The following is a 27,136-nucleotide window of genomic DNA, read 5'->3' on the forward strand; positions in this document are numbered from 1 at the left end:
GACACAAGCCAGTGCCCATATGGGATCCCAGTGCATGCAAGGTGAGTACTTTAACCACTAGGCTACTATGCTGGGCCCTCTTATCAATCTTTACAAAATGGGCAATGGGCTGTTTTTGGTCCCAGGCCACAGTTCACTGACTGGCTGCCTTGACCAGCAGCATCAGCATCAGCAGAGCTCAGGCTCTGCTCTGAATCAGTCTCGCGGGGGTGGACCCAGCTACCTGTGATCCAAAAGCCCTTTAGGGGCATAGATTCACACTCATGCTTGCGAATCACTGCCCTAAACTATTAAAAACAAACAAAAAAACCCATACCCTCAAACTTTCCAAGACAGTTAAGCAGAATTTTGAGTTTCTAGAGAGAATCGCCTTAAAAGTTTCTAGAATGTCAGGAGATGAATGGCCAGAGGAAGAAAGTCTGTGTATAGATAGCACTTGTTTTACAGGTCTGGGGAACCAGAGACGTCACACTTCCTTCAGATCGCTGTGTTTAGCTCTCAAGTTCTTACTCTAAGAACCACAGAGGTCCTCATGGAGGCAAACATTCCTGGGAGAGGAATTCCCCACGGTGTCCAGACACGAACAGTTCAAGTTCTCACAGAGCAGGGTAATGTGCTAAACCTTTTATTAATGTGGAATTTTAAAAGCTTTGGATCAGTGAGACGCTAAGACACAGGAGAGCTGCTTCATGAAGGAGGTTATCCCTGAGGGTGAGAAGTTGGGGTGTTCTGCCATCATTTTATGAAGAACGCTCAGCATTTGTCCTGGATTGATAAAACGCTGTCTTTGTCTTCTTCCTTCAGGGGAAAACAGACACAGTTACCACCTTGAAGCTCCAGAGGGTTCTTGCTGCAAATGTGACCCCCTGAACACTGTCTATGGATCCGAATTTGCTGGAGGGACTAAAACAGGGGAGCATTTAAGTACTTCTTTGCGTGGACTCTGAACGTGGTTGCACGCGTGGTGAAGCAGGTGTAACAACTTCCTGTCTTCTGAGCTGACAGTTCAGTGACATGACCACCATCCCTCTCCAGAGGTTCCTCCCGTAAAACAAACTCTGGGACTGGTGCTGTGCTATTGCCAAGTTAGGCTGTCACTTGCAACGCTGGCATCTACATTGGGTGTTGTTTCAGGCGCCTGCTGCCCCACTTCTGATCTAGTTAAATGCTCACGGCCTAGGAAAGCAATGGAGGATAGCCCAAGTGATTGGGCCCCATATAACCCATGTGAACCCTGTAACCCAGATGAAGTTCCTAGCTTCTAGGCTTTGGCCTGACCCAGCCTAGGCTACTGTGGCCATTTGGGAAGTGAATCAGCAAACATGAAAGATCTTTCCCCAACTCTTTCAAATATTTTAAGATTAAATTTTTTAAAATTTGAATGAAGAGTTACAGAGAGAAGAAGAGATAATCTTCCATCTGCTAATTCACTCCCAAATGGGCCACAGTAGGTCCTATCCAAAACTGGGAGCCAGGAGCTTCTTCCAGGTCTCCCACATGGGTACAGGGGCCCAAGGACTTGCACCATCCTCCACTGCTTTCCCAGGCAGGGAGCTGGATCAGAAGTGGAGAAGTTGGGATATGAACTGGTGCCCATATGGTATGCCAAGCATCACAGGTGGAGGCTCAGCCTACACTACTGGCCCCATTAAATACCTAAAAGAAAAACCCAAAGAAACCTGAAACCCTGCTCCCCACCAAACACTAATGCTCCCATCCCCTCCTACTTAGGCCTGGCAATCACCGTTGCGTCTGCCGATTTGAATATGTATAACATATTGGCAATATAAGAGTCTTCAAAAAGTTTATGGAAAATGTACATAATGTAAGAAAAACTATGCGTGCACTTCAACTTTTATATGAAAATAAACATCTTTTCATTCTATGTTTTCAAGAACTTTTGAAGTACTCTTGAAAAAATGGAATCATATACTATTTGTTCTTTGGTCATTTTTTTAACAATCTTAATTAAAATCTTATTTTTGTTTGAAAGCCTGACACACAGGCAGAGAGGAAAGAGATCGGCTCTATATACTAGTTTACTAACACCAAGATTTCGACCAAGCTGAAATTGAGAGCCCAGAGCTCAATCTGTGTCCTTCTTACATGTATCAAGGACCCACATGCTTAAGCTATCACCTGCTGTTTCCCAGCATTACCAGGAAGCTGGAACACCAGTACGGGATCCAGGACTCAAGCCAATTCAAGCGGTGACAGCCACTGTGCTACAATGCCCATCCCTTCTCTGCCTGATTTTTTGGTACAGTTTTGTTACACATAGAACACTATCCTTACAGCAAGTGGGGATATAATGGACCTAGCTGTCCCATTCTACGTCCAATGTCTTTAACTCGAGGTTCTAGGAGAACCCCAGGGATCTCTCTCCCTTTACAGAATGTCTCCTATTGGTCAGATTTTCACAGGAATCATTGGCTTAGAAGATGCTCATCACCATTTCGGTCTTCTCTACTTTAACAACATCCTTAGTCCCAAACAGTTTAGCTGCTTCCAATCAGTAGTAACCCCAGCTTGGTCATACTGACGTAACTGCCCTGGATTTGGCAGACTTCACTTTGATGCCTAACAGAAGTGTCGTTCCCTTTGCTAACCCCTCATCCTGTGTTCATCTGATCCCTTAAGGACTCTGAGGTCACTTTCTCCTATGAGAAATGTCTCTTATAAATGCGAGTCAAAACCCCAAGGAGATATCACTAAGATGGCCGCTAACAACAACATCAGAAAGTAAGTGGGTGTTGTTAGTTTCTTGAAGGAACTAGAACAGCAGAACACTGCGTACTGTTGGTAGCAATGTGAAACTGAAAGCAGCACAGTGCCTATTCCACAAGTAAAAATAGCGGCCAGCGCTGTGGCATGTGAGGCCAATGATCCACCCTGCAGCAGGCACCCCAACGGGCACCAGCTCTAGACCCAGCTGCTTCAAATCCAAGCCAGCGCTCTGCTTATGGCCTGGGAAGGCAGTGCAAGATGGTCTAAGTCCTTGGGACCCTGCATCCCAGCTTTGGATCAGCTCAGCTCTGGCCATTGCAGCCATTTGGGTAGTGAACTAGGAGGTGGAAGATCTCTGGCTCTCCTCTTTGTAAATCAGTCTTTCAAAGAAAAATAAATAAATCCTTAAAAAATTAAAAAAAGAGAATCACCACAGGATATAGCAATGCTGTTTCTGGGTATGTTCTAGAAAGGACTGGGATTCTAATAGATATTTGCACACTCGTGTTCATAGCAGCATTGTTCCCAATAGCCACCTGGAAGCATGGAAGGATGGGTGCCTGTGGTTTATAGTCCTGTGATCAAAGCACTGGTGTTCAACCTTAAAAGGGTATGAAGTTCTGGCATATAACACAAGACGGATGAATCCCGAAAGCCTTTTGTTAAGAAAAACAAATTACTCATGAAATGACAAATATGACAAGTATGACTTAACTGCATCAGGTTCATATAGGAGGCAAGTCTGGGGAGGCAGGGGCTGGTACTGTGACAGCTCACGATGCCAGCATCCCATATCAGAGCCCCATTTTCAGGCCCAGCTTCTCTGCTTCTAACCCAGGTTCCTGCCTATGCCACTGGGAAGGTGGCAGATGATGGCCCAAGGACTTAGGCCCCTGTAACGCACGTGGGAGACCCAAATGGAATTCCTGCCTCTTGGCTTTAGCCCGACGTTGCCCTCTGTCCTATTTATTGAAAAATTATTCAAGTACTATGAAAAAGTTTTCAAAAGATCTAGTGCCATCTGACTTATTCTTGCACCTACAGAAAGCCTTGAAGACTTCTGAGAAGTTCGTTCCAATCTTTGTGCTTTGGAAACAAGCTAAAATGCTGTGAGTGGCAAATATTTCGGTCACAAGTTGGTGGTGCTTTGCTGCCTGCACTCTCGGGTCAGACCTTTAGCCTCGCAGTCAAGTCTCAGAGACGTTGGCCACACCAGCGGTCAACAGCTGGCTCTGGCTCCTCACTCTAGCTTCCTGCCAATGTGGCCCCCGGAGAGGCGGCAGTGTCGGTTCAAGCAATCGGGTTTCTGCTACCCTTGTGGGAGACCTGGATGGAGTTCCTATCTCCGAGTCAGCCCCAGCCGCTGTGGGCATTTGTGGAGCGAACCAGTAGATGGGACCACTCCATATCACACTCTCCGCCGCTCAAATTAAAAAAGCAAAACAACTGAACTCATCATGTCCTCTCCTTCCCCACATCCCTCCGAAACAAGCCAGCAAAGCAAAGTGAAGCTGCTATGGGATTCAGATGGCTGGGAAGCCACTACCCGAAGGCGGTGCTGCCAGCACAAACAGGGAAGCATTTAGTGAAGCTCAGGGGGTGTGATGGGGCAGCCTGCCTGCCCGCTGCCTCATTGGGTGATGTCCCAGGATGGAGGCACCCTTCTGTCTGCTCTGCAGTCACTGACCTCGCCAAAGTGCTTCTCGATGAGGCTCAGGGCGGTCTGCGCGACGTGCTGGTTCACATGCAGCTGCAAGGTCTCGATTCTTTCAATCCCGCCGAGCCCTTCTATCAGAAAGCATAGTTTGTCCTTCTCGTGCATCTTCTCTGCCTCCTGGGGGCCACAGGAGAGAAAGCAGCCTGGGCAGGGGCCCTCGGCCAGCAGGACCTCTGCCGGTTCTCCTGGCCCAGGGGGACAGGGGCAACCGAAAGGGGAGTCACACTGTTCCTTTTCCCAGACTGCAGGTTGCAAGATCTTCCTCCCACTTGAGGTATTTATGAGATCTGTTGTACAAATGTGCATATATTTATGCCAGCCAGACGTAAATACATACACATGTTTACTGCCATCTTTATAAACATACGATCTTATTTTCATTGTACAAAATATAGTATTTCTAGACTATCATAAAGGATGGGCTTGGGGCCAAATATCCTTCTTTCTATAAACATGTCACTAGAAGGCATCTCCTTCCGTGTCATAGAAATGGCTTCAAACCCCATGGAAGCATGTCCAGCTACTGCCCTGTAAAGGCAGGTGTTCTGGCCCTCAACTCTCTGGCCAAGCCTTCTAAGATCAGACAGAAGCAGCCACACTGTCCAGGGGAGATTCAGTGTTAGCTGCTGGCCACAGAGTGCCTCTGCTGCTGTTCACCTGGAGATGACAGGCAAGGCACACGGACAGAGGTTCAAAGCGAGCCCAGAGTGAAGATCTCATCACTCGGCTTTCTGACCCAGGAGAGCAAGAGCGCTGGAGGGGGATGTCAGACCTGAACGAGCAGTCAGCAGACCAAAACGTATTTCCTAGCTGCCCCTGCCCCCAGCAACTAGCTGTCTGCCTGAAGCTTTTTGAAGCCCCACCTGGGTCTTCCTCACCTGCTGCCCCAAGTGCCTCTGCCCATTGGTCCAGCAGATGTGACTGGCCCAGTCTTGCCCAAGACAAAATCTTAAGCAAACAAAGTGATAGTCCACAGTCCAGAGGATGCTTTTCACGAACATGTTACTCCCGGTTCTGACGACCACCTGCCAGGTCTCCACCCTTTCTTGGAGGGATCTGTTCATAAAGCCTGCTACTGGGTTGCATTTTCTACCCAGTCTTGCCTTGGGTCAGTTCTTTCCATGGCAGTTATATGAGAAGGAAGCTCCGACTGCGTCTTTTCTGAGTTCCTGCTCTTTTTGGAGCTTCTCAACTGGCTCAGTTGCCTATGGATACAGCCACCCACCAAGACGGCCCCTCATGGCCTCCAATTCTGGTATTCATCCCCTTGTGTGCACCCCCACCGTGCTCAAGAGGGCTGCCCTGCAGAACCTACAGGATATTGCTGAAATGACAGTGGGACCTTCAAGGTGAGGCCATGAAGCTTGCACTTGGCTTCCTCTCAATGAACCCATGGGAAGTCATGATGCACAGACACCTGAGAGAGAGACCCACCTGCTCCCTTGGACACTGCTGCTCCAGCTGCTCTCAGGCCTTCCAACAGCAGCAGTTCTGGCCGACAGCTTGACAACTTCACGTAAGACCCTGAGTCAGACCCACACATTTTCCTGACTGCGACGACTGAGACACTCAGTATTCATGACCACTGAGAGTTGTGCAACACTAGCCTAGAGCTACTCCAGATAGTACGGAAATATCAGTTTAATGTTCCTTTATTTCAGAACTGGCACTTTTGCAGAACTCTGCTTGGGTGATTTATGGTCTGATGCCCTGGCCACAAAGCTGAATGAGGGAGTTTCACTATGACCCTTTGGGACGCCCCTTGGCCAACTTCCTGCTGCTCCCCCAGCATGGCCCGTATTTTAGACATCTGGGCCATGTGGGTCACTGACTTCTGCCCTACTTCAAGCTGTCAGTTGGCGCTTCTTCCTCACTCAGCAGATCCTATGTGACCTGGCCCTGGCTGCCTTCATCCTGACCTCCCAGTACTTCCCACCCCTGTTCTCTTGCACTGGGCACACAGTCGTCTTCACCCTTTCGTGGAAGTGCTCCCAGACACCCAAGACTTGCTTCTCTTAGAACCTTGCTCAGATGTTCCTCCTTGTAGATGCTTCCCTTGACTCCTGCGAATGAGAGCTGCACCTACTTCCCACCCTGAAATTTGAGGGAAACCCCTTATCTGGCTGACATTATTCATAACGTTTCCCCTGACATATCTGTCCCCCACTCCAGTAATACCCAGAGCCGAATACAGTAAACACTATGCATTGTATTCAGAGCATCCAACAAAATACTTAGGCATAAAGATACTCATTTGATCCAAAAAGGTTAAGGCCCTTCTTTCAGGTGCCCCTGTGTGCTAGCCACAGGACAGTTGAATGAAGAGGATGGAAGGGAGGGGATCAGGGAAGATAGAGAATCCTATCTGGATTTTAAGGACAAAAAGTTACATGTTTTAATCAAATGAGACACCGCCATTTACAAACCCACCTGTTCGGATCAGCTCACCTGGAGGAAGTAAGAGATGACGTCAAGGATGATGAGGACAATCTTGGGATCTGGGGCGGCGAGCAGATTCACCAGGGGCTCCAAGACCCCCGAGTAGACCAGCTGGAACAACTGGCTCACAGTGGCCCCCATTGTGAAGTTGGCCACCGTCCAGACTGCCTCCTTCTGGACTTGAAACTCCCCCTGTAGGAAGGAAGCATTCACTACAGATCCTCAAAGGAGCATCCTGATGGGCAGGTGGCAGCTACGAATGTCTGTGCAATTCACTTTTAAATTTACAAAGAACTCTCTGGCTTCTAGCCCTCAATGACAGCATGGCATCTCAGAGGAGCTAAGCAGCTGGACAGATTCAAAGGAGGTCTCTGAGAAAGGTTCTAAAGTCGAGTTGGACTCCTCGCACTGCTCAGGCTGTAGGGCAAACTGAGCATGAAGCTACCGCATCTGTGTAGACTAGACCCGTGTCTGCATGCCTCGTCTTCCCCATCCAATCAGACTTTGCACAAGAAGCTGTGCAGCTGGTGCAGACACGTGACCCAGGAGACTGAGCAAGGTCAGGGTCACGGGAAGACCACTAGTACATCCCACATGAGTTCCTTTGCTCTCAGAAAAAATCCTTGGCCCAAGGACACGAGAGTCATTTATTCTGGATTCTTTTATAACCTTGGGCAGAATTTATTCCCATTTTAAGACTGGGGAAAATTGTGACTTCAGAGTGAAGCAAAGACAGAAAATGAAGTAAATAAATCATAGAACCAAGCAGGTTACAGTTCGAAGGACAGTTTGAAATGCAAAGACTCCTTGGTACATTACTATCTATTTCTTATTAAACCATGTTACATACTCGCAGGAGAAACGAGGTTATGAAATGCTCAGTAGACTGGAGGATGCTGGGATGTGAACTCTATGCCGGGTCTTTCCTCTCGCTACAATTCTCCTACCTGACATGCACCTGGGAACCTGCTATCCGGCTTCAAAACAGGAGCACAGCTTTCCCCTGCTGCTGGGGCAGACACCACCCGTCTCCCCACCCCTCATTCAAAGAAACCTGACTACAGGTACTTTAAACTCCGCTCCTTCAATGACAGGCAGTATAAGGGGTTGGCATGGTGATGCAACATGTTAAGTCTCTGCCTGCTCATATGCCCAGCTGCTTCACTTCCCATCCACCTCCCTAACATGCTTGGTAAAGCAGCAGACAATGGCCAAAGTGCTTGGGGCTCTGTTATCCACGTGTAAAGCCTTGGGAGCATCCCAGGTTTGCAGCTTGGGCCTGGCCCACCCTCGGCCGTTGGGGCCGTTTGGAGAGTGGACCAACAAATGGAAGATCTGTCTCTTATCCTTACCCCTATAACTTTGTCTTTCAGTTATTTTTCCCCCTTAAAGGACAGTGATTTCTCTAGAGGAAAGGAAGTGGGAATCAAGTGAAGAGGGAAGCTATTTCTACCTTTTATGTTCGAACATTCTATTAATTTCATTTATACACTGCAAAGACCACTTTTTTGTTTACTGTAGGTCACCACCATTGTCTAGTCCACTTTTTCTCCCAAAACTGAAACTTCCCTTGTGCAGCTAGTGGGGTAGGTGGTATCCTTGGACATCCCCCTCCCTGAGGTAAACCAGTATCTGCAAGTTCAATGTTTCCTCGGGTGTTTGAGCCATGGTGTCACCTTTCGTCAGAGTTGCCTGGCCTTCCACCTCTCCAATGTGTTTTTCAGAATGGATTGTCCTGCCTTTTCTCGCAGATAAAGCTAAGAACTTACCGTTTCATGTCTTTGCCGGATCTCAGTTAATTTGTTCCCTGACCACGTGCCTGAATTTCTGAACAATTTCTTGTTCAACACAAGACCATGGAAGGAGTCCTGTTGTGGATGCTGAGTGTGCCACTTACATTTTTCAGCAGAGTCACCAAGAGAGGCAGCAAGTCGTACACAATCAGCAGTTGGATTTGCTGTTGAGATCCTGCAGCCACGTTGCTTAGGACCCAGGCCGCCTCCTTCTGGATGGAGGTTTTGGGGTGCCTCAGGAGGTGGGGTAGCACCTTCAGCAGGCCTGCATCGATGGCCATCTGGGTCTGGTGTTCAGTTCCTGTGACAATGTTCCCCACGGTGCGGAGAGAAGGAATCTGGAAGAACAAGGCACATTCGTCACAGTGGAAGGTGACAATGACACCAGGTCCTGTGCCCTCCGGGAGGTTCTTGGGCAGCGTGTGGACAATGGCAGTGTCCATGATCCTTTGATTTATTGTTCCTCACATGGTCTCAGGATGCTTGCCAGCTTTCCCATGGTTCTGGCTCAAGCAGGATGGAGGTTGAAATATATCGTCTCAGAGGGCTGAGTTTGAGCTTGTCTGCATGGTTGTGGTAGCCCATCAATGGTTCTAGAGTCCTGCTTGCCCAATAGCGTGCAGCGCTATCACTCAAGCAGGAAGGGGGAAGTGGTACCTCAGGCCTTTGCAGCTGCAATGGGCTCCAAAAAGAACTGCTGCCGCAACCGCTTTCTTTTTCTAAAAATTCTCTTTGTGTTCTCCATGCCCTCCAGCACTATTCCCTAAACCAACCTTGACACTGAGAAATACTACAGTCATCTCAGCAGAGAGCTCCACCGAGGCTGCACAACACAGCATCAGGTGCAGAAACCAAGGCTTCTTAAGCATCATTGGAGGAGTCTCAAAAAGTTCATGGACATGTATTTTTAAAAAATCAGTGCATATCTTTTTTTCATAAGTTTGCAACAACATAAATTTATCATTCAGGATTTTTCCCATGAAGTTTTTGAAGTCCCCTCACACACTTACCTTGCAAAGTAATTTACGTCAGTAAATCACATTTAATAATCTACCAAAGAATTTGATAATGATTTTAATTTGCCTTTCCTCTGTCAGGTAATATCAGAACAGAGGAGGGAAAAGATAGAGAAATTTTCTTTTTGCTCATTTAAGAAATTCAAGGGGCAGCATTGTGGCATAGTGAGTTAACCTGCTGTCTGCAACAGTGGCATCCCATATGGGCACTGCCTGGAAAAGCAGGGGAGAATTGCCCCTGTACTTGGGCCCCTGCATCACACAGCAGACACAGAAGAAATTCCTGGTTTCTGGCTTCCGCCTGGCCTAGCCCCAGCCATTATAGCCATCTCTAACTCTGCCTTTCAAATGAATACATTTTTTTAAAAGTTAAAATGTTACAAAGAACTTTACACACACACACACACACACACACACACACACACACACACACACACACACACAGCCAATTTGTTGAAACCTGAGAATACAAACCACTGGAAGGAAAGAAGATTAATGGTTCCCAGCTTGTTGTATTGAACACAATTTTCACTAGGTGTTTTATTGTATTGCTCTAGCTTTCAAATTAAGAAGAGTGAGTTACTTAACACTCAGTGGAATTTTTAGAACAAAACGCTGTCAAGAATTTGGTTAGAGAATGACAAAGACCAGGTAATGCCAGTGACAAGTTTTGTTCTCATTATGGAATTAGAGTTGATTGTGAAGATCTGGAGCCAGGGAGAACAGAACCTGCCCAAGTCAGACTCCACCCTGAGGGCCTTCCCAGGACCAACAGGCCCAGGGATGGCACTCACCAGGATGCTGAGCTCCTGGCTGGCCGTGAGTTCTACCAGCCTGGGCAAGACCCCAATGTGGACCACTCGGTCAATGCGCTCGTTGCAGCCCTCAGTGAGGTAGGACAAGGCCCAGCAGGTGTCCGAGACAATCTCCCCGTCATGGTGGTGCAGAAGGCGGAAGAGGACAGGCAGCAGCTGCCTCACCGCCTCGTCGCAAGGATATGGATTCTTGTTCCGGCACAGGTTGGACAAGGTCCACGTGATGTTCCGTAGAAATGTGACCTGTAACAAGGAAAGCGCATCTAGCAAATGGGACGGGGAGACGGGAGCCAAGGGAGACAGAAATGCTACCGGTAGCATGCCCTCCCTGGTCTCTGGTGGGTATTTGGCAGGAGCCATCACTTAGAGCTTTAAGGATCCAAAATGAGCTTCCTGTTTTCTCATCACGTGTTAGAGATTTTCTCTGGTCTCCGAAATGCCCTTCTGTTCTCTGCTCAGTGGATGAGCTGCTGTGTTTTTCACTGACAAGCAGATGGTGTAAGAGTCATAAGGTCTTCCCGCCCTACCACGTCTAACGCTGTGAGGACATGTCTCTTCTACATCAGGATAGGATAGGTCTTGCTGCCTTGCCTCTAGATCACACCACTGTTTCCCTGCGAAGACCCTGGCTGACCCAGTAGCCCCTTACCACTGTGGATCCCTCCCCACCAGTCTGGAAAATCACCCCCAACTTAGACCTTGGCCCCTCTCTGTAGCCATCACCCCACTTCTATTTCTCTGAGTTTATTCAAGGTTTTTACATTCCCCATCTACTTCACAGCTTCCCATTTGTCCTTCAAGCCATCCTCATCCAGTTTCTAGGTCAGGGTTGGCCAACTTTTCTGTAAAGAACCAGATAGCAAACATTTCCCAGCCTCATGGGCCATGAGGTCTCTGCTGTAACTACTCTCAGAACATAATAGGTAACTGAACTGCGCATCAGAAAAGCTTTTAGAAAACAAGTGTGGGGCATGCTTTGGGGGCCAGGGACCTAAGCTCCCACCTGCAGCACCAGGCAACATCCCAGATGTACATCCCAGATGTCTCTACTTCCAATCCAGCTCCCTGCTAACATGCCTAGGAGAAGCAGTGGAGGATGACCCAAGTAACTGGGTCTGCGTCACCTCTGTGGGAGACCTGGCTGGAGTGCCTGGCTTTAGTCTTGCCCAGTGCTGGCCATTGCAGCCATCTTGGAAATGAACAAGTGGATAGAGAATCTCTCTCTGCCCTTGAAATAATAATTTTTAAAAATTCCAAAAACAAACAAGTGGCTGGGATTGGGTGTTTGGCCTACAAGATATGCCACTAATTGGGATGCCCATATCCCACAGCCAAGGGCCTGGCTTCACCTCCAATTCCAGCTTCTGACTGGTACACTTCTGGGAAGCAGCAGGTCATGGCTCAAGTAACGAGATTCCTCCCACTCATGTGTAAGGCTTGAGTTGCTGTTGTCTGGCTCTGGGCAGGAAACCAGCCACGTTGGAGCGCTCTCTTCCTCCCTTCCCTTTCTCATTGCCCCTCTCAAAAAGCCACAAGCAGCTGGTCAGGTGACATTTTCTGAGGTCTGTGAGAGTTGATCTTGCCCAGCTGGATGACATCTGAGCACCCAGCTGCCTACAGCCAGATATCCACCAAGCTGGCATTGTTGTCACAGTGCCTCAATAGCTGATCTTGCCCAGCTGGATGACATCTGAACATCCAGCTGCCTGCAGCCACGTAACCATCAAGCTGGCATTGCTGTCACAGTGCCTCCAACTTGCTTCAACACCTACAGCAAAAACTGTTTTCTTTCCTCTCCACTCTGTCCAGGACAGCAGTCACAGAAACAGCCTAACCTGAGACATGGAGCATCCTGGTTTCTCTCTCCTCTCGTTCCTCTGCAGGGCCAGCTCTGGCTCTCCAGCAGACAACTGTGAGGGTCTTCCTGGAAAATGAAACCTCCTCGCTCCCTCCAAGGGCTCCCACTGCCCCTAGAACCATGCTTGGGCCCTTTGTACCTCTTTGCAGCTTCCTTAGTCACAGCTGGGCTCTTTCTGGCTCACCATGCCAGGAGTTTTCCCCTACCCCCTTATTTGTTCTCCTACCCTTGACTTTGTTTCTTGAGGCAAATCTAGAACCCAGTTCTGGGAGATCTTGGGTGTTACATCAATCACCTTACTGTCTAAGCTTCAAACCCATGTCCTTGTTATTACCCACAAACAGCACTGCCAAACCATTCCACCTGTAGGTGTCCTTTGGATGGAAACACCAAGTTGAAAAACCTCGTGGGACCCCTGCTAATGCCCCTAAAAGAAATATCAGGGGACTGCCACTGTGGCACAGTGGCTAAAGCCACCACATACAACACTGGCATCCCATATGGCTGTCAGTTAAAGTCCCTGCTTCGACACTTCTGAGCCAGCTCCCTGCTGATGCACCTGGGAAGGGTGGTGGCACACGGCCCAAGTGCTTGGATTCCTGACACCACATCGGAGACGCAGAACATCCTGGCTCCTCTGTTCAGCCAGGCCCAGTGCTGCCTGCTACAGCCATCGGGGGAGTGAACCAGCAAATGAAATCTCTCCGTTTCTCCCTCCCTCTGTAACGCTTTCAAAATAAACAGGCTTTAAGATGAAAACACCAGCGGTATTTGCCCCTCAGGACAAATTTAGGTCAATCTTGACCCAAAATGATACTCAACTCTGGGCCTGGTTGTTATGCGCTGTGGATAAGGAGACAGGCAGCAGTCACTGATCTGTCATCGACTTGGAAGCATTTCCCCAAATACCCAAATCCTGAGACTTCTCTAGCCAGGTTTTTCCTCATTGAATGACACTCACTGTTATAGTTGGGCAAACCAGGGCCAGCAGATGTGGGATGGCATTGCTTGAAATGACAGCATCTCTGAACTCGGGGCCATCACCTGCAAATAGATCAGAACGTGACAACCAAGAAAAGCAACGAGGATCTTGAGGTGGGTGTGGGTTTTATTTTTTAGGATCTACACAAAGATTAGGAGAGCAAAATTCATTCCTGGGCTTGGCAAGTAGGTGTATAGCCAAGCCATGTACTAGATTCTGCCTCTCCAAGATATCTGTTGAGGGGGCAAGCAGGTGTCACACAATGACAATTGCTATAAACAGAGGCTGTGGGCATTCTGCTTAGGCAGTGGGCTGGAAACATTGGTGGCATTCCACAGCATGGTGTGTCAGGAAGATGAAGACTAGTGTGGACCAGGTCTGCATGGAGAAGATTCTGGCATGGGGTGGTAACTTCCAGACATGACTCAGGATAGAGTCTGGGGTGGCATTGTTGTTGACAGTCATCTGCCACTTGGGCTAATACACCTGTCAGACCCTAGAAGCCTCATGAAGGCTTGTCCCAAGTCATATCATACTAGCAGCCTGGCCTGTTCCTTACCGAACCAAGCCAAGTGAGAGACCACAGTCCTGCCACACCTGCTTCCCCTGTAAGAGCATTTGCCCAGCGGCTGTTTCATATTCTGCCGGCTAATGCCATGTCTGAACTCCCTGCGGGCCTAATCATGCCGTTTGCTTCTGCCGGCTCAGTCACGGTTGGCTGTTGCTACCCTGAACTTAAAAATTGCTAATATTTGGTTGAACTTACTTTGCCAAAATCCTGAAGAGCCCAGTTGAGCCTCCCTCCCTCAGCCTCCATTGCTGAAGAGCACTCATTTATTTCAGCCAGGAATCCGGGCGTGTCCAACCCCCTGACCACATAGGCGATGTCACACGTGGCTCTAAATCCTTGAGGTGAGTCTCAGGATTCCATTTTTTTCTTTTTAAGATTAATTTATTTTTACAGCAAAAGCAGATTTGCAGAGAAAAGGAGATAGAGAGATGGTCATCCATTAGCTGGCTTACACCCCAAATGGCTGCAATGGTCAGGGCTGACCCAATCTGAAGCCAGGAACCGGGAGCTTCTTCTCTGTCTCCCATGTGGGTGCAGGACCCCAAAGGATTTGGGCCACCCTCTGCTGTTTTCCCAGACCTTAAGCAGGGAACTAGATTGAAAGTGGAGCAGCCTGGCCTTGAACCGGCACCCATGTGGGATGCTGTTGCTTACAGGTGGAAAATCAGCCTGTTGAGTCATGGCACTGGTCCCGGGATTGAGTTTTTAAGGAAGACTTTTTATCCTGAGCTAAAGAGACATTATTATGTTTCCTTAGCAACTTTCCCTGGAGGCAGAGTGCTTTAAGAACCTGGAGTTACATAAGGAACCTTCATGAACACCCGTACCGCAGGGACCAAAACTTGCCTTTTATTCCTGAAACCATTAAGACCTGAGGCTGCAGGACCCTCCTGCTCCCAGGAAGCTTGTAGTGACAGGATAAACTTTATCAGCTGGGTTCAGCTTCAGTTTTTGGCCTCTAGACTTGGCTCTGACTGGGGTTAGGGTTTTGACATGGTGGATTAAGCAACTGCCTGTAGCGCTGTCATTCCATGAGTTCAAGGTCTGGCTGCTCCCCCTCCGACCCAGCTCCCCACTCATGTTCCTGGGAAAGCAGCGGAAAACCGCCCAAGTCCCTGGGACCCTGAATGCATGCAAGAGACCCAGAAGAAGCACATGATTTCGGTCTGGCCTGCTCTCTGGTGCATGTGGCCATTTGGGCAGTGAACCAGCAGACTGAAAATTTCTCTTTATCCCTAACTTTGCCTGTCAAATAAACAAATCTTAAAAAATAAAATGAGAAAACACCACAACCTTGGCTCTGAACTGCGTAGTAGCTCCCCTTGAGCCTCTCAGTATTACCATGTGCCTGCACTGAGCCCAGTTCCAGAATGGCGACCACCCCACCCCACCCAGAGAAGGCCTGCGGCATGCCACACGTGAGGGGCAGACCTCTCTCCACCCGCCCGGAGCGAGTCTCACCGGCTATGTTGCCAAGAGCCCACACGGCCTGCTCACACACGGCCGCACTGGTAGAGCTCAGGAGCTCAATCAGAGGCTGGATGGCGCCCGCGTCCACCACGGCTCGAGTCTGCTCCGAGGTCCCCGAAGCGATGTTGGTCAAAGCCCAGGCTGCCTCAAACTGCAAGACGGGCAGTGATGACCGCAGGAACGCCACCAGCCTGGGGATGAGCCCCATGTCGATAATCATCTTCAGAGGCGGGTTCCTTTCCTGGGACAGCATTTTCCTAAGCAATGAAAGGGAGAGAGGCTAGAGGCAAGTATAGAGGCTGCTGGTGTTCCTGACAGCCACATGAGGCAAACAGCAGAGACTTAACTTTCCCAGAGGTCAGCCTGCTGTACGTGGCAATGACAATGCACCGTTTGCCCCTTGAAGCATTATTCAGGAGCTGAAATTCCTGTAGAGGCCATTGCAAATTAAGCAATTCATTTCTGACAGCACAGAACATTCTAGTTTTTTGGCTGCCCCTCAGTAGTGATATGGAGTAGCAATGTAGCCTTGCTTTTGGTGGGCTTGGCTATTCCATTCTTGGACGGGCAGTTTTCTGGGGCCAAGAAACCCAGCAAGACTATGGAGTTTGCTTCTAGCTACTCTGAGCCTGCAAAGAGCAGAATGTGTGCTTGGCAATACCTGACTGCAAGGGTGGCCTGGAAGCAAAGGTCAGGGTCTGAGCTGTTCACACCTCTCACGATTTCATCCAGATTGAGGCTGATCTGCAAGGAGACACATGTTTGGGTCAGAGCTGCTGCCTAGCTGCCCTTCTGCTCAGAGCTGGCTTGAACAGCGCGCCGCACCCTGCGTGCTGCCTGCTGTCAGTGAGTGCTTACCGCAGCCCACAGACTCACAGGTCTGAGGCATGTTCCTTGCCTAGGCAAGGAGTAATTCGTTCCCATCATCACTCGACTTACCAGTCCTTTTTATCCTACACTAGCGGAGAGCAGGGGAAAAAAACACACACACAGTAGAAACTTCCAACAGTTCTCCCAGAAGAGCCAACACAGAAAGCTGACAAAAACGGCCAGAATCCGATCTTTCATCTCTGCAGACAGGGATGCAAGGATTGCTGCGTTGTTTGGTTTTTAAATCAAGTCAGCAGGTGTTTGCTTACAAAAACAACTGAATCTCAGTAAACTTCTGAGCTTTGCTCTACTCCTACCGCCCCCAAGCGCAAGGCAGCCTTGAACCAGCAGAAGCACACTCAGCAGCGCCACAGGCCCCAGGAGAGCTGGACCGGACGGGTCCTCCTGTAAAGCCCTACTTACGGAGAGCTGTCTGCCTTGTGCAGCAGTTCACTCAACTGCCCCACCTTGCAGGACTCCAACTTACAGCTCACTTGACGTGAAAAGTCTTTTCCCTGGAATTGTTTGTTAAAAACAGAGGAAATTGTTTTACTTCACAGCTGAGAGGTTGGAGAACAGGGAAAACAATGGGCTAACACCAGCAACAACCAAAAAAAAAAAAAGTTTCAGAGGAAAATAAGAAATGAAAAGTCCATTTGGGATTTTTGAAAGCTTTCACATATTCCGGAGGCTCTCGAAGGCCGTGTGATGTACAGGACTGGACAAAGGCTAGGAGACCCTAAGCTCAGGTCCCATTGCACCACCCCGAGGCTCTGCGTAAACAGGAGCAAAAGCCCTAAGTTGGAGGGCTCGATTGTTTGGTTGATGGTTGGGGGTGCTCTCCAGCATATACACAGAACATCCTGGCAAATGCTGGATGCATTTCCTTTCTTCCCTTTTGGTTAAAAATGTTAGACTCACCTATGTCCAATCATTTGCTAACCATTAAGCAAATTTGGTGGAGATTTCAGTAGCCACACGTGACAAAGACTGCAAATTTCACAGAACTGAATCAGAAACTATTCAAACACCACCAGAAGCAACAACTCTGGGGCAACAGAGGATCTGATACCAGGATATATTTTAAATAATGAATTTCCAACAAAATGCAAGACATGTAAAGATACAAATATGACAGACTTGGGTGGGAGGAATTAGTCAACAGAAACAATCCCTCAGGGCTGGTATGATGGCTCAGTGACTAAATCCTCACCCTACACATGGTAGGATCCCATATGGGCGCTGGTTCTCGTCTACTTCCCACCCAGCTTCCTGCCTGTGGCCTGGGAAAGCAGTCAAGGATGGCCCAAAGCCTTGGGACCCTGCACCCGAATGGGAGACAGAGAAGCAGCTCCTGGTTCCTGGCTTCAGATCGGCTCAGCTCTGACAGCTGCAGCCACTTGGGAAGTGAACTGGCAGACAGAAGATCTTTCTCTGTGTCTCCTCTGTCAATCTGCCTGATAAAAATAGCCTTAAGAAAAACAAAACAAATTTTAAAAACCCAGAAAAGACACAGTCCAGTCCTTGAGGCATCCAGTTGTTGCAGTTACTGGACAAAGACCTCAAAACATGCTGAAAGAACTAAAACATTAGGAGAATGATGTTTCATCAAACAAAGATTATCAATGAAGATATGAAAATCCTGGAATTAGAGAGGACAATACATTTTGAAAAATCACTTCGGGGCAAACAGAACATAGAACTAGTAAGGCTGAAGATGATCAACTGAAATTATCCATTCTGAGGATGATAAAAGGAGAAAAAAGACTAAAGATGACAACCAGCAGATCTCAGGGTTCTCAGCACCATATTAACATGTATTTAATATAGAGAAGAACAGAGCGGTAGAAAGTCTATTTGAAGAGACATGGCCAAAATTTTTCCTAATCTGATAAAACTTAATCTATGTTTGATGATCTCAATGAACTGCAAATAGGTTAAATCTCAAGAGATCTATACTTAAGACACTTCACAAACTGCTAAAAGCTAAAAACAGACTTTATTTAACAAGAAAAAAAAAAAGAGAGATTGGCTTATTTTTCTTGAAAGTCAGAATTACAGACACAGAGGCAAGGCTTAGATCTTCTCTCTCTTGGCTCACAAACCAAAAGGCCGTTATGGCCACAACTGGGCTGATTCGAAGCCAGGAGCTTCTTCCAGATCTCCCACATGAATGCAAGGGTCCAAGGACTTAGTGCATCGTATATGACCTTTGCAGGCCATTAATAGGGAACTGGATCAGAAGTGGAGAATCCAGGACAGGAACCAGCACCCATAGGTGGGGATTAGTTAGCTATGTCATAACACCAGGTCCAAAAAAAGACTCAAAGCCAATGAAAGGGCCCAATGCCGTGGTCCAGAGGCTAAGTCTTCACCTTGCACACACTAGGATGCCATATGGGTACCAGTTAGTGTCCCGGCTGTTCTACTTCCCATCCAGCTTCCTGCTTATAGCCTGGGAAAGCAGTAGAGAATGGCCCAAAGCCTTGCAATCCTGCACCTGCATGGGAGACTCAGGGGACACTCCTGGCTCTTGGCTTTGGATCAGCTGAGTTTTAATCATCATGGCCAGTTGGAGAGTGAACCAGGAGATGGAAGAGCTTGCTTACTTTTCTCTAAATCTGCCTTTCCAGCAACAACAAAAGAAATCTTTAAAAACAAAACAAAACAAAAAAAAAATGAGAAACTACTTATCATACATAAGGCCTTTCTAAGATTACCAGCTGAACTATCTCATCACAAAGCATGAAGGACAAAAAGCAGTGGAATGACATTTCAAAATACTAAATGAATGCTAAAAGAAAAAGACCATCAACCCACGACAAACAAGCTCCTGCCTCCTGGCTTTTGATCAGCCCAGCTGTGACCATAACAGCCATTTGGGGTGGGAACCAGAAGAAGGAACACCCTTCTTTTCTTCTCCATCTGCAATTCTTTGAAAAGGCTACAGAGAAAAAACTATCAGCCAAGAATCTCATGTCCAGGAAACTGCCTTGACAAAATGAAGAAATACTAAGACATTACTTGATAAACAGAAAATCGATCACTAGCAACACCCCCTATGTAATACTAAATAAAATCCTGTAGATTTCACAAAGTAGATAATAACCTTCACATGAAGAAATAAAAACATCAACAAAGGTAACTACTGCATATAAGTAAATATAAAAGACAGTGTACACGTGTTTCAAAATTGTATTCTTTACATTTGACTTAAAAATTCAAATGCCTAAAGTCATGATTAGAGATATCTATAGATGGATTACAAGGTATAAAGATTTACCCTGCACAGAATAAAAGCAATTAGAGAATAGGGGGAGCGAATAAAGCTATATAAAGTTTTGTAAATTATTGAAAATAATGTTCCTCCAAATTAGGTGGTTTTAGGATATAAATTATCCCCAGAACATAAGTTTTAAAAAAATGGTAAAACAGGGAAATTAAAATATTAAACTAGAAAATATATTTAAAACAGAAGGATTAGAGAACTAGAGAAACCAAAAAAAGACCAAGATCTATGGAAAATAAACAAAATGATAGACCATGCCTACCTTAGTAACTACATTAAATGAAAATGGTTTAAAACACACCTAATAAATGGCAAGGATTAGATTCAACACCACAAATAAGTTGAAAGTAGAATTAAAAACAGCATACCATGCAAATAGTAACCAAAAGATAGCTGGAGGGCCTGGTGCAATAGCCAGTGGCTCAAGTCCTCACCTTGCACATGCCAGGATCCCATATGGCCACTGATTCATAGCCCAATGGCCCTGCTTCCCATCCAGCTCCCTGCTTGTGGCCTGGGAAAGCAGTTTAGGATGACTCAAAACTTTGGGACCCTGCACCTGCAAGGGAGAGAGACCAGGAAGAAACTCTTGGCTCCTGGCTTCAGATCAGCACAGCTTTTGTGCTGTTGTGGCCACTTGGAGAGTGAAATCAGTGGAGCTCTTCTCTGTCTCTCCTTTTGGTATATTTGACTTTCCAGTAAAAATAGGTAAGTCATTAAGAAAGCTGGAGTAGTTACACTAATATTAGACAAAATCAGACATTAAAACAAAAGTTATTACTAGTGATAAAATGTTTTACAATTAAATGATCTGGGCCCAGAGCAGTGGCCTAGTGGCTAAAGTCCTTGCCTTGAATGCGTCAGGATCCCATATGGGCACGCCGGTTCTAATCCCAGCAGCTCTACTTTCCATCCAACTCCCTGCTTGTGGCCTGGGAAAGCAGTCGAGGACGGCCCAAAGCTTTGGGACCATGTACCCGTGTGGGATACCCGGAAGAGGTTCCTGGTTCCCGGCTTCTGATCGGTGAAGTACCGGCCGTTGCGGTCACTTGGGGAGTGAATCATCGGATGGAAGATCTTCCTCTCTGTCTCTCCTCCTCTCTGTATATCTGACTTTGTAATAAAAATAAATAAATCTTTAAGGAAAATAAAAGGACCAGAACCATTCAAATTATATTCTTCAGTGACAATGGAATGAAATTAAAAACTAAAACATTTAGGAAATTCACAAACATGAGCAAATTAAGCATATTCCTAGATAACCAATGGATCAAAGGAGAATTCAGAAAATATTGAGATGAGAAAATTTTTGCACACTACACAAGTGATAGGATTTATAATATCCAGGATTTACAAAGAGCTTCAGAAACCCAGAGACAAGAAAAAAAAAAAAAACCTGTAACAAAATGGGCAAAGGTAATGAACAGACAATTTTCAAAAGAACAGATTCAGATGGCTAACAGACATATGAAAAGATGCTCAGGCTCCCTAGCCATCAGAGATACAAATGAAAATCACCACCTAACTTCAGTCAGATTGGCCTACATTCAGAACTCAACTAACAACACCTGCTGGCGTGGATGTGGGGAGAAAGGCACCCTCCTTCACTGCTGGTGGGAGTGTAGGCCAGTACAACCACTGTGGAAATCAGTATGGAGAGTGCTTAGATAATTGCAAATAAATCTGCCATATGACCCAGCTATCCCGCTTCTAGGAATATATACAAAAGAAATTAAAACTCCACGTGAGAAGGGGATCTGTAATCCTATGCTTGCACCAGCACAAATCTCAATAGTAAAGACATGGAAACAAACCAGATGCCCACCCGAAGAGGAGTGGTTAAAGAAACTTTGGTACATTTACTCCATGGTTATTCAGCCATTAAAAAGAATGAAATTATACAATTTGCAACTAAATGGTCCCAACTAGAGACCATTATGCTCAATAAAACAAGTCAACCCCTACAAGACAAATACCATATGTTCTCTCTAATATAAGGAATCCATCATGCAAATTAGAATGTACAGTGGTGGAGAAATGGAGACTACCATATCCAGAAGTGAAGACACAATGCAACATGCATCTCCGTTTACAAACAAAAGATGGACTTCCAACGAAAGTGTTGGACATATCTGGACAATGGGCTGTCTGACGTTGTCTGTACCAGGAATATTGGGACACACTTAAATAGACTGATGGAACTACAACTCCTTATGAAGAGTTGTGACATTATGGGAAAAATCAATTGGGGGTGGAAAACGAGGGGATGGGAATCCTAGACTACACAAAGTTGTATGATAAATTAAAAAAAAATTGTTATTCCCCCCTCCAAAAAAAAACTGAGATGAGGGTCCGGTACAGTAGTCTAGTGGCTAAAGTTCTCACCTTGCATATGCTAGGATCCCATGTAAGAGCCTGTTTGTGTCTCACTTCCCTTCCAGCTCCCTGCTTGTGGACTGGGAAAGCAGTTGAGATTGACCCTGCATCAGTGTGGAAGACTCAGAAGAAGCTCCTGACTCCTGGTTTTAGATCAGCTCAGCTCCGGCTGTTGCAGCCACTTGTGGAGTGAATCGGCAGACAAAAGATTTTTCTCTCTGTCTCTGCTCTGTCTATAAATTTGACTTTCCAGTAAATAAATCTTTAAAACAACAAGAAAAAAGATCACAAGATGAATGAAACAAAAACACAACAAAGCAACATAAGGGGATGCAGCTAAGGCACGGCTTAGAGGGAAATGTGCACCAACAACTTGATCAGCACTGATCTCAAATCCATAGCTCAAGTTCCAACCTTTCAAGACCAGAAAATAAAAGCTAAGTCCAAAATAAGAACAGAGGAGAGAGAAAAACAGCAACATCAACAGTGCTCGAAATTGCTTCTTGAACGGAAGATAAACAAAAGTGACAAACCTCTAGCTAGATTTCCAAACAAAAAGGGAATGGAGTCCAGTTATTGAAATTAGGAATGAATGTGGGTCCATCATTACTGAATTTTTAGACAAAGGGGAATCTGAATGTATGCCAACCGAAACTACATAAGCAGTACGAAGTAGACAAATTCCTATAAATAACTGCTAGCATTACTCAAGATGACAATAGCAAGAATAAAGAAAAGCTTACAAAGAGACGTCTACCTCCAGACGACTTCATGGGTGATTTTCTCAAATATTTAAAAAGAATGGATACCAATCTTTAACAAACCCTTCGAAAAACAGGAATTAAGAGAACTTCCTAACTTACCCTTGAAAGCCAGTATCACCTTGCTACTAAACCAGGTAAACGCATTAAAAGAAAATGAAAGTATGTACCAATATCCCCGACAGCTACAGATGCAGAAGTCCTCAATAGCATACAAGGAAGTGAAACTCATCACCAGGTGAAATATATAGTCAACATCACCATCGTCATTTAACCCCAGAACAGTACATGGTTGGGTGAACACAGAAATCAACTAATTCAATTCTGTTAACGGAATAAGCAGCCCACATGAACATCTCAGTAAATGCAGAGAAAGCATTGACAAAAACTCCAACACTTTCCCATGACACAGAAATATTCAGTGAGCTAGAAGTAAAAGAGGACTTCTTAAAGCAACAATAAGAATCCCACAGCTAGGCCCAGCACAGTGGTCTAGTGACTGAAGTCCTTGCCTTGCATGCCCAGGATCCCATATGGGCGCTCATTCAGATCCTAGCTGCCCCACTTCCCTTCCAACTCCCTGCCTGTGGCTTGGGAAAGCAGTCGAGGATGGTCCAAAGTTTTGGGAGACCCAGAGGAGGCTCCTGGTTCCTGGCTTCAGGTTGGTGCAGCTCTGGCCATTGTGGCCACTTGGGCAGTGAATCAACGAATGGAAGCTCTTTCTCTGTCCTTCTCTGTATATCTGACTTCCCAATAAAAATAAAATTTAAAAAGATCCCATAGCTAGCATATTTTATATGTAATAAATATTGAAACTCTTTGATAATATAAGGCCAAAAGTTTCCCATAAAGCATTAGGAATCAGAAAAGATGTTGGCTCTTGTCAGAGTCATCCAGCACAGAATTGCAACGTCTATGCAAGTTATTTAAGCAAGGAGGACAGTGTGCACCCAAATTAAGAATAAGTAAAACCATCTCCATTTGCAAATGACATACAGAATCACTTTTATTTCTATATACTAGCAATGAGCAAAGCAAAGTTAACACAACTCACAATAGCATCAAAAAGAACAAAACATTTAGGAATATTTTACAAAAGCAGCCTATGACATACATGCTGAAAACTTCAAAAATTAAAGAGAGCTTACATAAGAGGAGCTTCGTGTGCACGAACTGGAAGACTGAACAGCCAAGATGTCTAATTCCCACAAATCTCTGTGCAGATGCGATGCAATCTCCATCAGAATCAGAGGTTCCTTATTGAACATACTCAAGAGCTGACTTACAAATTCACATGGAAGTGCAAGTGATCCAAACAGCCAAAACAACCACTAATTCAGTAGCCGACAACCACAGAAGTTTGTAAGCAGTTCCCCTGGGCTCAAGCCGAGGTGCTGGCAGGGCCAGTTGCACCAGGAGGCCCTAGGGAAGGCCGTTCCTGGCCTTCTTCAGCTTTCTCCAAGGCCGGTTTCCCTGGCTCACGGCCCCGTCATCACGGTGCTTTCTGCTGTCTCCCTCTTCAGCCCTGAGACGGCTGTGATGGTGCAGGCCCACCAGACAAGCCAGGGCAATCTCTCCATCTCAGGAGCCTGAACTTAACTGCATTCTTCAAGGTCCACAAGATGACAGCAGTCACAGTTTCTGGGAATTGCTCTGCAGAAACTTGAAGGGGAGGGCATTATTTTGCCTACCACAAAGAGTTAAACATGGAATCTGCACATAACCCAGAAAATCAGCTGCTCCATCCACTCCCAGTGGTACTAAGAACATTTTTCCATTCAAAAACTCATACACAGATGTTCACAGCAGCAGTGATTATAATAGCCAATAAAACAAAAAAAAAACCCAAGCCCATTGTTCACTAACGGATGAATGGGTAAAAAGGAAGCGTGCAGAGCCATACAGTGGAGAGATGGTGGCCGTGGTGGCACAGGGTACCAACAACACTACAACACGAAGGAACTGCGAAAGCCGCAACAGCACACACACAAACCCACATTGGAACAATTCTGGTAAGAAGCCAAGCGCAGAGTAGATCAATCCATGAAGTCAGCAAGTGTATTAATGTACTAATATCGGCCTCGGGCTGTGGGTATGAGGAATGCGGAGTGACTGCTGAACGGGGCTGGGGTTTATCTGGAACCAGCGAGAGGGAAGGGCTATACAGCCTGCCAAACATGGTATAAACTACTGGGAAGGGAAGGGGCAGGACCCTTCTACACAAGGGAAGTCAGCTAGAAGAGGTGCAGTGCTGATGCCACAGGCCAATCAGAGAACTGGACCAGTACTGTCACCGACTCAATCCCTGCCCACCGCCCCCCCAGAGTCCCAAGCCCAGCAGGGTGCGAGTGGCACCATGCCAAGTAAATTCAGGCACCTGGACAATGAGAGACATTGTCACTCAAGTACCAAGAAGGATCATGCCTGACACAAAAATAGGATTGATCCTGAAGCCAACCAGCCTGGGGTTGGCATTTTGCAAGTTTGGAGCAGACAGTTCAAGAAGGAAGACAAGACAGCATTCGTTTGCTTGGAAGGACTAGATGCCGTTGCTGAGAAGCGACCTTTATAAACCCTCACTTCCCGGGGTCCCAGGCCCAGGGCCATGAGTGAACCCTTCATTGGAAACACCATCTGCTCCAGCGCCCATCAGAACACAAGACCAGCAAACGCCCAATCAAGGCAGGTAAGCTAAAGCAGGATCTTCCCACCCCTTCACTGAGAGGCTCGGACCTCACAGGCTCTGAACCTGCTCCACTGTTTCTGGCCAGACCAAACGTGCCCAGGGCATATTTTGGCACACAACAGCTGGGAATGGCATAGCAGCACGCACCTCTTTGGCAGGCTTTTCCGAAGCTGGTCCAGGAGGGAAATTGGTGATATTCCTCCTCTTCAAGGCCTGCTCATCTTTCCTGGCCTTCCGGAGCTCCAGGCTAGCCACCAGGCGCTGGTGCCGCCTCATCTGGTGAAGCAAAGACAATTGGAGCCCTCGAGACAGAAGGGACCGGGATGGTCACACCGAACCCACTTCTGAGCCTTTGTTTGTGGCTGCAATAGGCTGGCAGAATCAGGACCACCCAGTCAGTGATCTGTCTCCACTCCTGCTTGCCTCTCTCCCACTGCTCCATACCTAGAAAAGAACTAGTTCCCTCAAAGTCAAGGAAAACCACACACGTCCTTGTGCCCAGCATTGTCTGCCTGAAGACTCTCCGCCAGACAGCCTGTCACCCCAAGTCTGCCCACCCCATTTTCAAGGAGGCCCGTGAGTTCCTGAGGAGTTTGGCTGCTTCCTGGATGGGTCTGGGGGTCTCTGGCAGTGGCCAGGCAGGTAGGTGGGGCTGGGGTGAGTCAGAAATCTCATGCCCAGATCCTCTGCATGAACAGCAGATCCACGAGCCGCTCAGGCCTTGGTCGTGTCCCAGAAACTCGTACTTGAACAATATGCTGCAGGAGATTAAGTTTTATTCTCATGTGATGGTTTCCCATTATGTTCCCAGTAGGGTAGGTGTCTGCCACAGCAATTAAGCCGCAGCTTGGGACGTGGGAATGCCACGTTGGAATGCCTCGTTCCTGGTCTTGGCTCTGCTTTCAGCTCTAGTTTCCTGCTGATGCACACTGGGAGGCAGCAGCTGCTGGCTCAGGTGCTTGGGTCCCCGTCTCCCACATGGGAGACCTGGATGGAGGTATGGACTGCTGCTTTTCCTCCCGGCCTAACCCTGACTACCGCAGGCATGAGGAGAGCAAACTAGCAGATCAAAGTCCCTTTTTCATTTGTTTGTTTCTTTCCTTTTTAAAGATTTACTTATCTGAAAGGCAGAGTAGCAGAGAAGGAGAGCAAGCATCCAATGACTGGCTCATTCCCAGAATGGCCACAAAAGCCAGGGCTACGCCAGGTGGAAGCCAATAGCTAGAAGCTCTGTCCTGATCTTCCAGATGGGTGGCAGCGGCCCGGGTAGCTGGGCCATCAGCCACTGCCTCTCTGGTTGCATTCGCAGGAAAGCTAGGCTGAAATGCAATGGCTGCAACTTGAGCCAGCACTCCAACATGGGATGTTGGCATCACAAGCGGTGGCTTCACCTTTCTAATAAAATGAAAAAAAGGGGGGGAGCGGGGCAAGATCACATGACAACCCTGATTTGTGTCCATGTGTGTTCCAGGTCCATGTCCCTTCTTTGTCCTCCCAGGCCTCATCATTTTGTGAAAATCTCCTGCATCCAGAAAAGTGGCAAGAACATTCCAGTGAACGACAGAATCCCATCCAAATGAGCACATTGCTGGATGCCCTCTTGGTCACCCCATCCCTTCGTGCCCTGTCTAACGTGTTCCAGCCACAAGCCTTCTCCTGGGACGGTCCTCGGGAGGTTGTGGCCATTGCTGGCTACTCACGGATCCATCTTTGCCTCGGTATTTGAACTTCCTCAGCCTCTCCTCGGGAGCGTCTAGAGCAGGCAT

General features: G+C 47.1%; 1 protein-coding gene across 1 annotated transcript; it reads right to left on the minus strand.

The window, feature by feature from the left end:
* Positions 1–609: 609 nt before the first annotated feature.
* Positions 610–27,136, minus strand: KPNA7 (karyopherin subunit alpha 7). The gene is made up of 10 exons (XM_040980413.1): positions 27,071–27,136; positions 25,512–25,646; positions 16,050–16,132; positions 15,380–15,645; positions 13,327–13,409; positions 10,487–10,750; positions 8,781–9,014; positions 6,893–7,075; positions 4,415–4,561; positions 610–798 (listed from the first exon to the last, which is right to left on the minus strand). Exons 1-10 carry the CDS (start codon positions 27,134–27,136, stop codon positions 754–756), a joined length of 1,506 nt encoding a protein of 501 aa, XP_040836347.1. The 3' UTR covers positions 610–753.

This window comes from Ochotona curzoniae, unplaced genomic scaffold, assembly GCF_017591425.1.
Source record: "Ochotona curzoniae isolate NIBS_2020 unplaced genomic scaffold, NIBS_Ocur_1.0 contig_3437, whole genome shotgun sequence".
Taxonomy (NCBI): Eukaryota; Metazoa; Chordata; class Mammalia; order Lagomorpha; family Ochotonidae; genus Ochotona; species Ochotona curzoniae.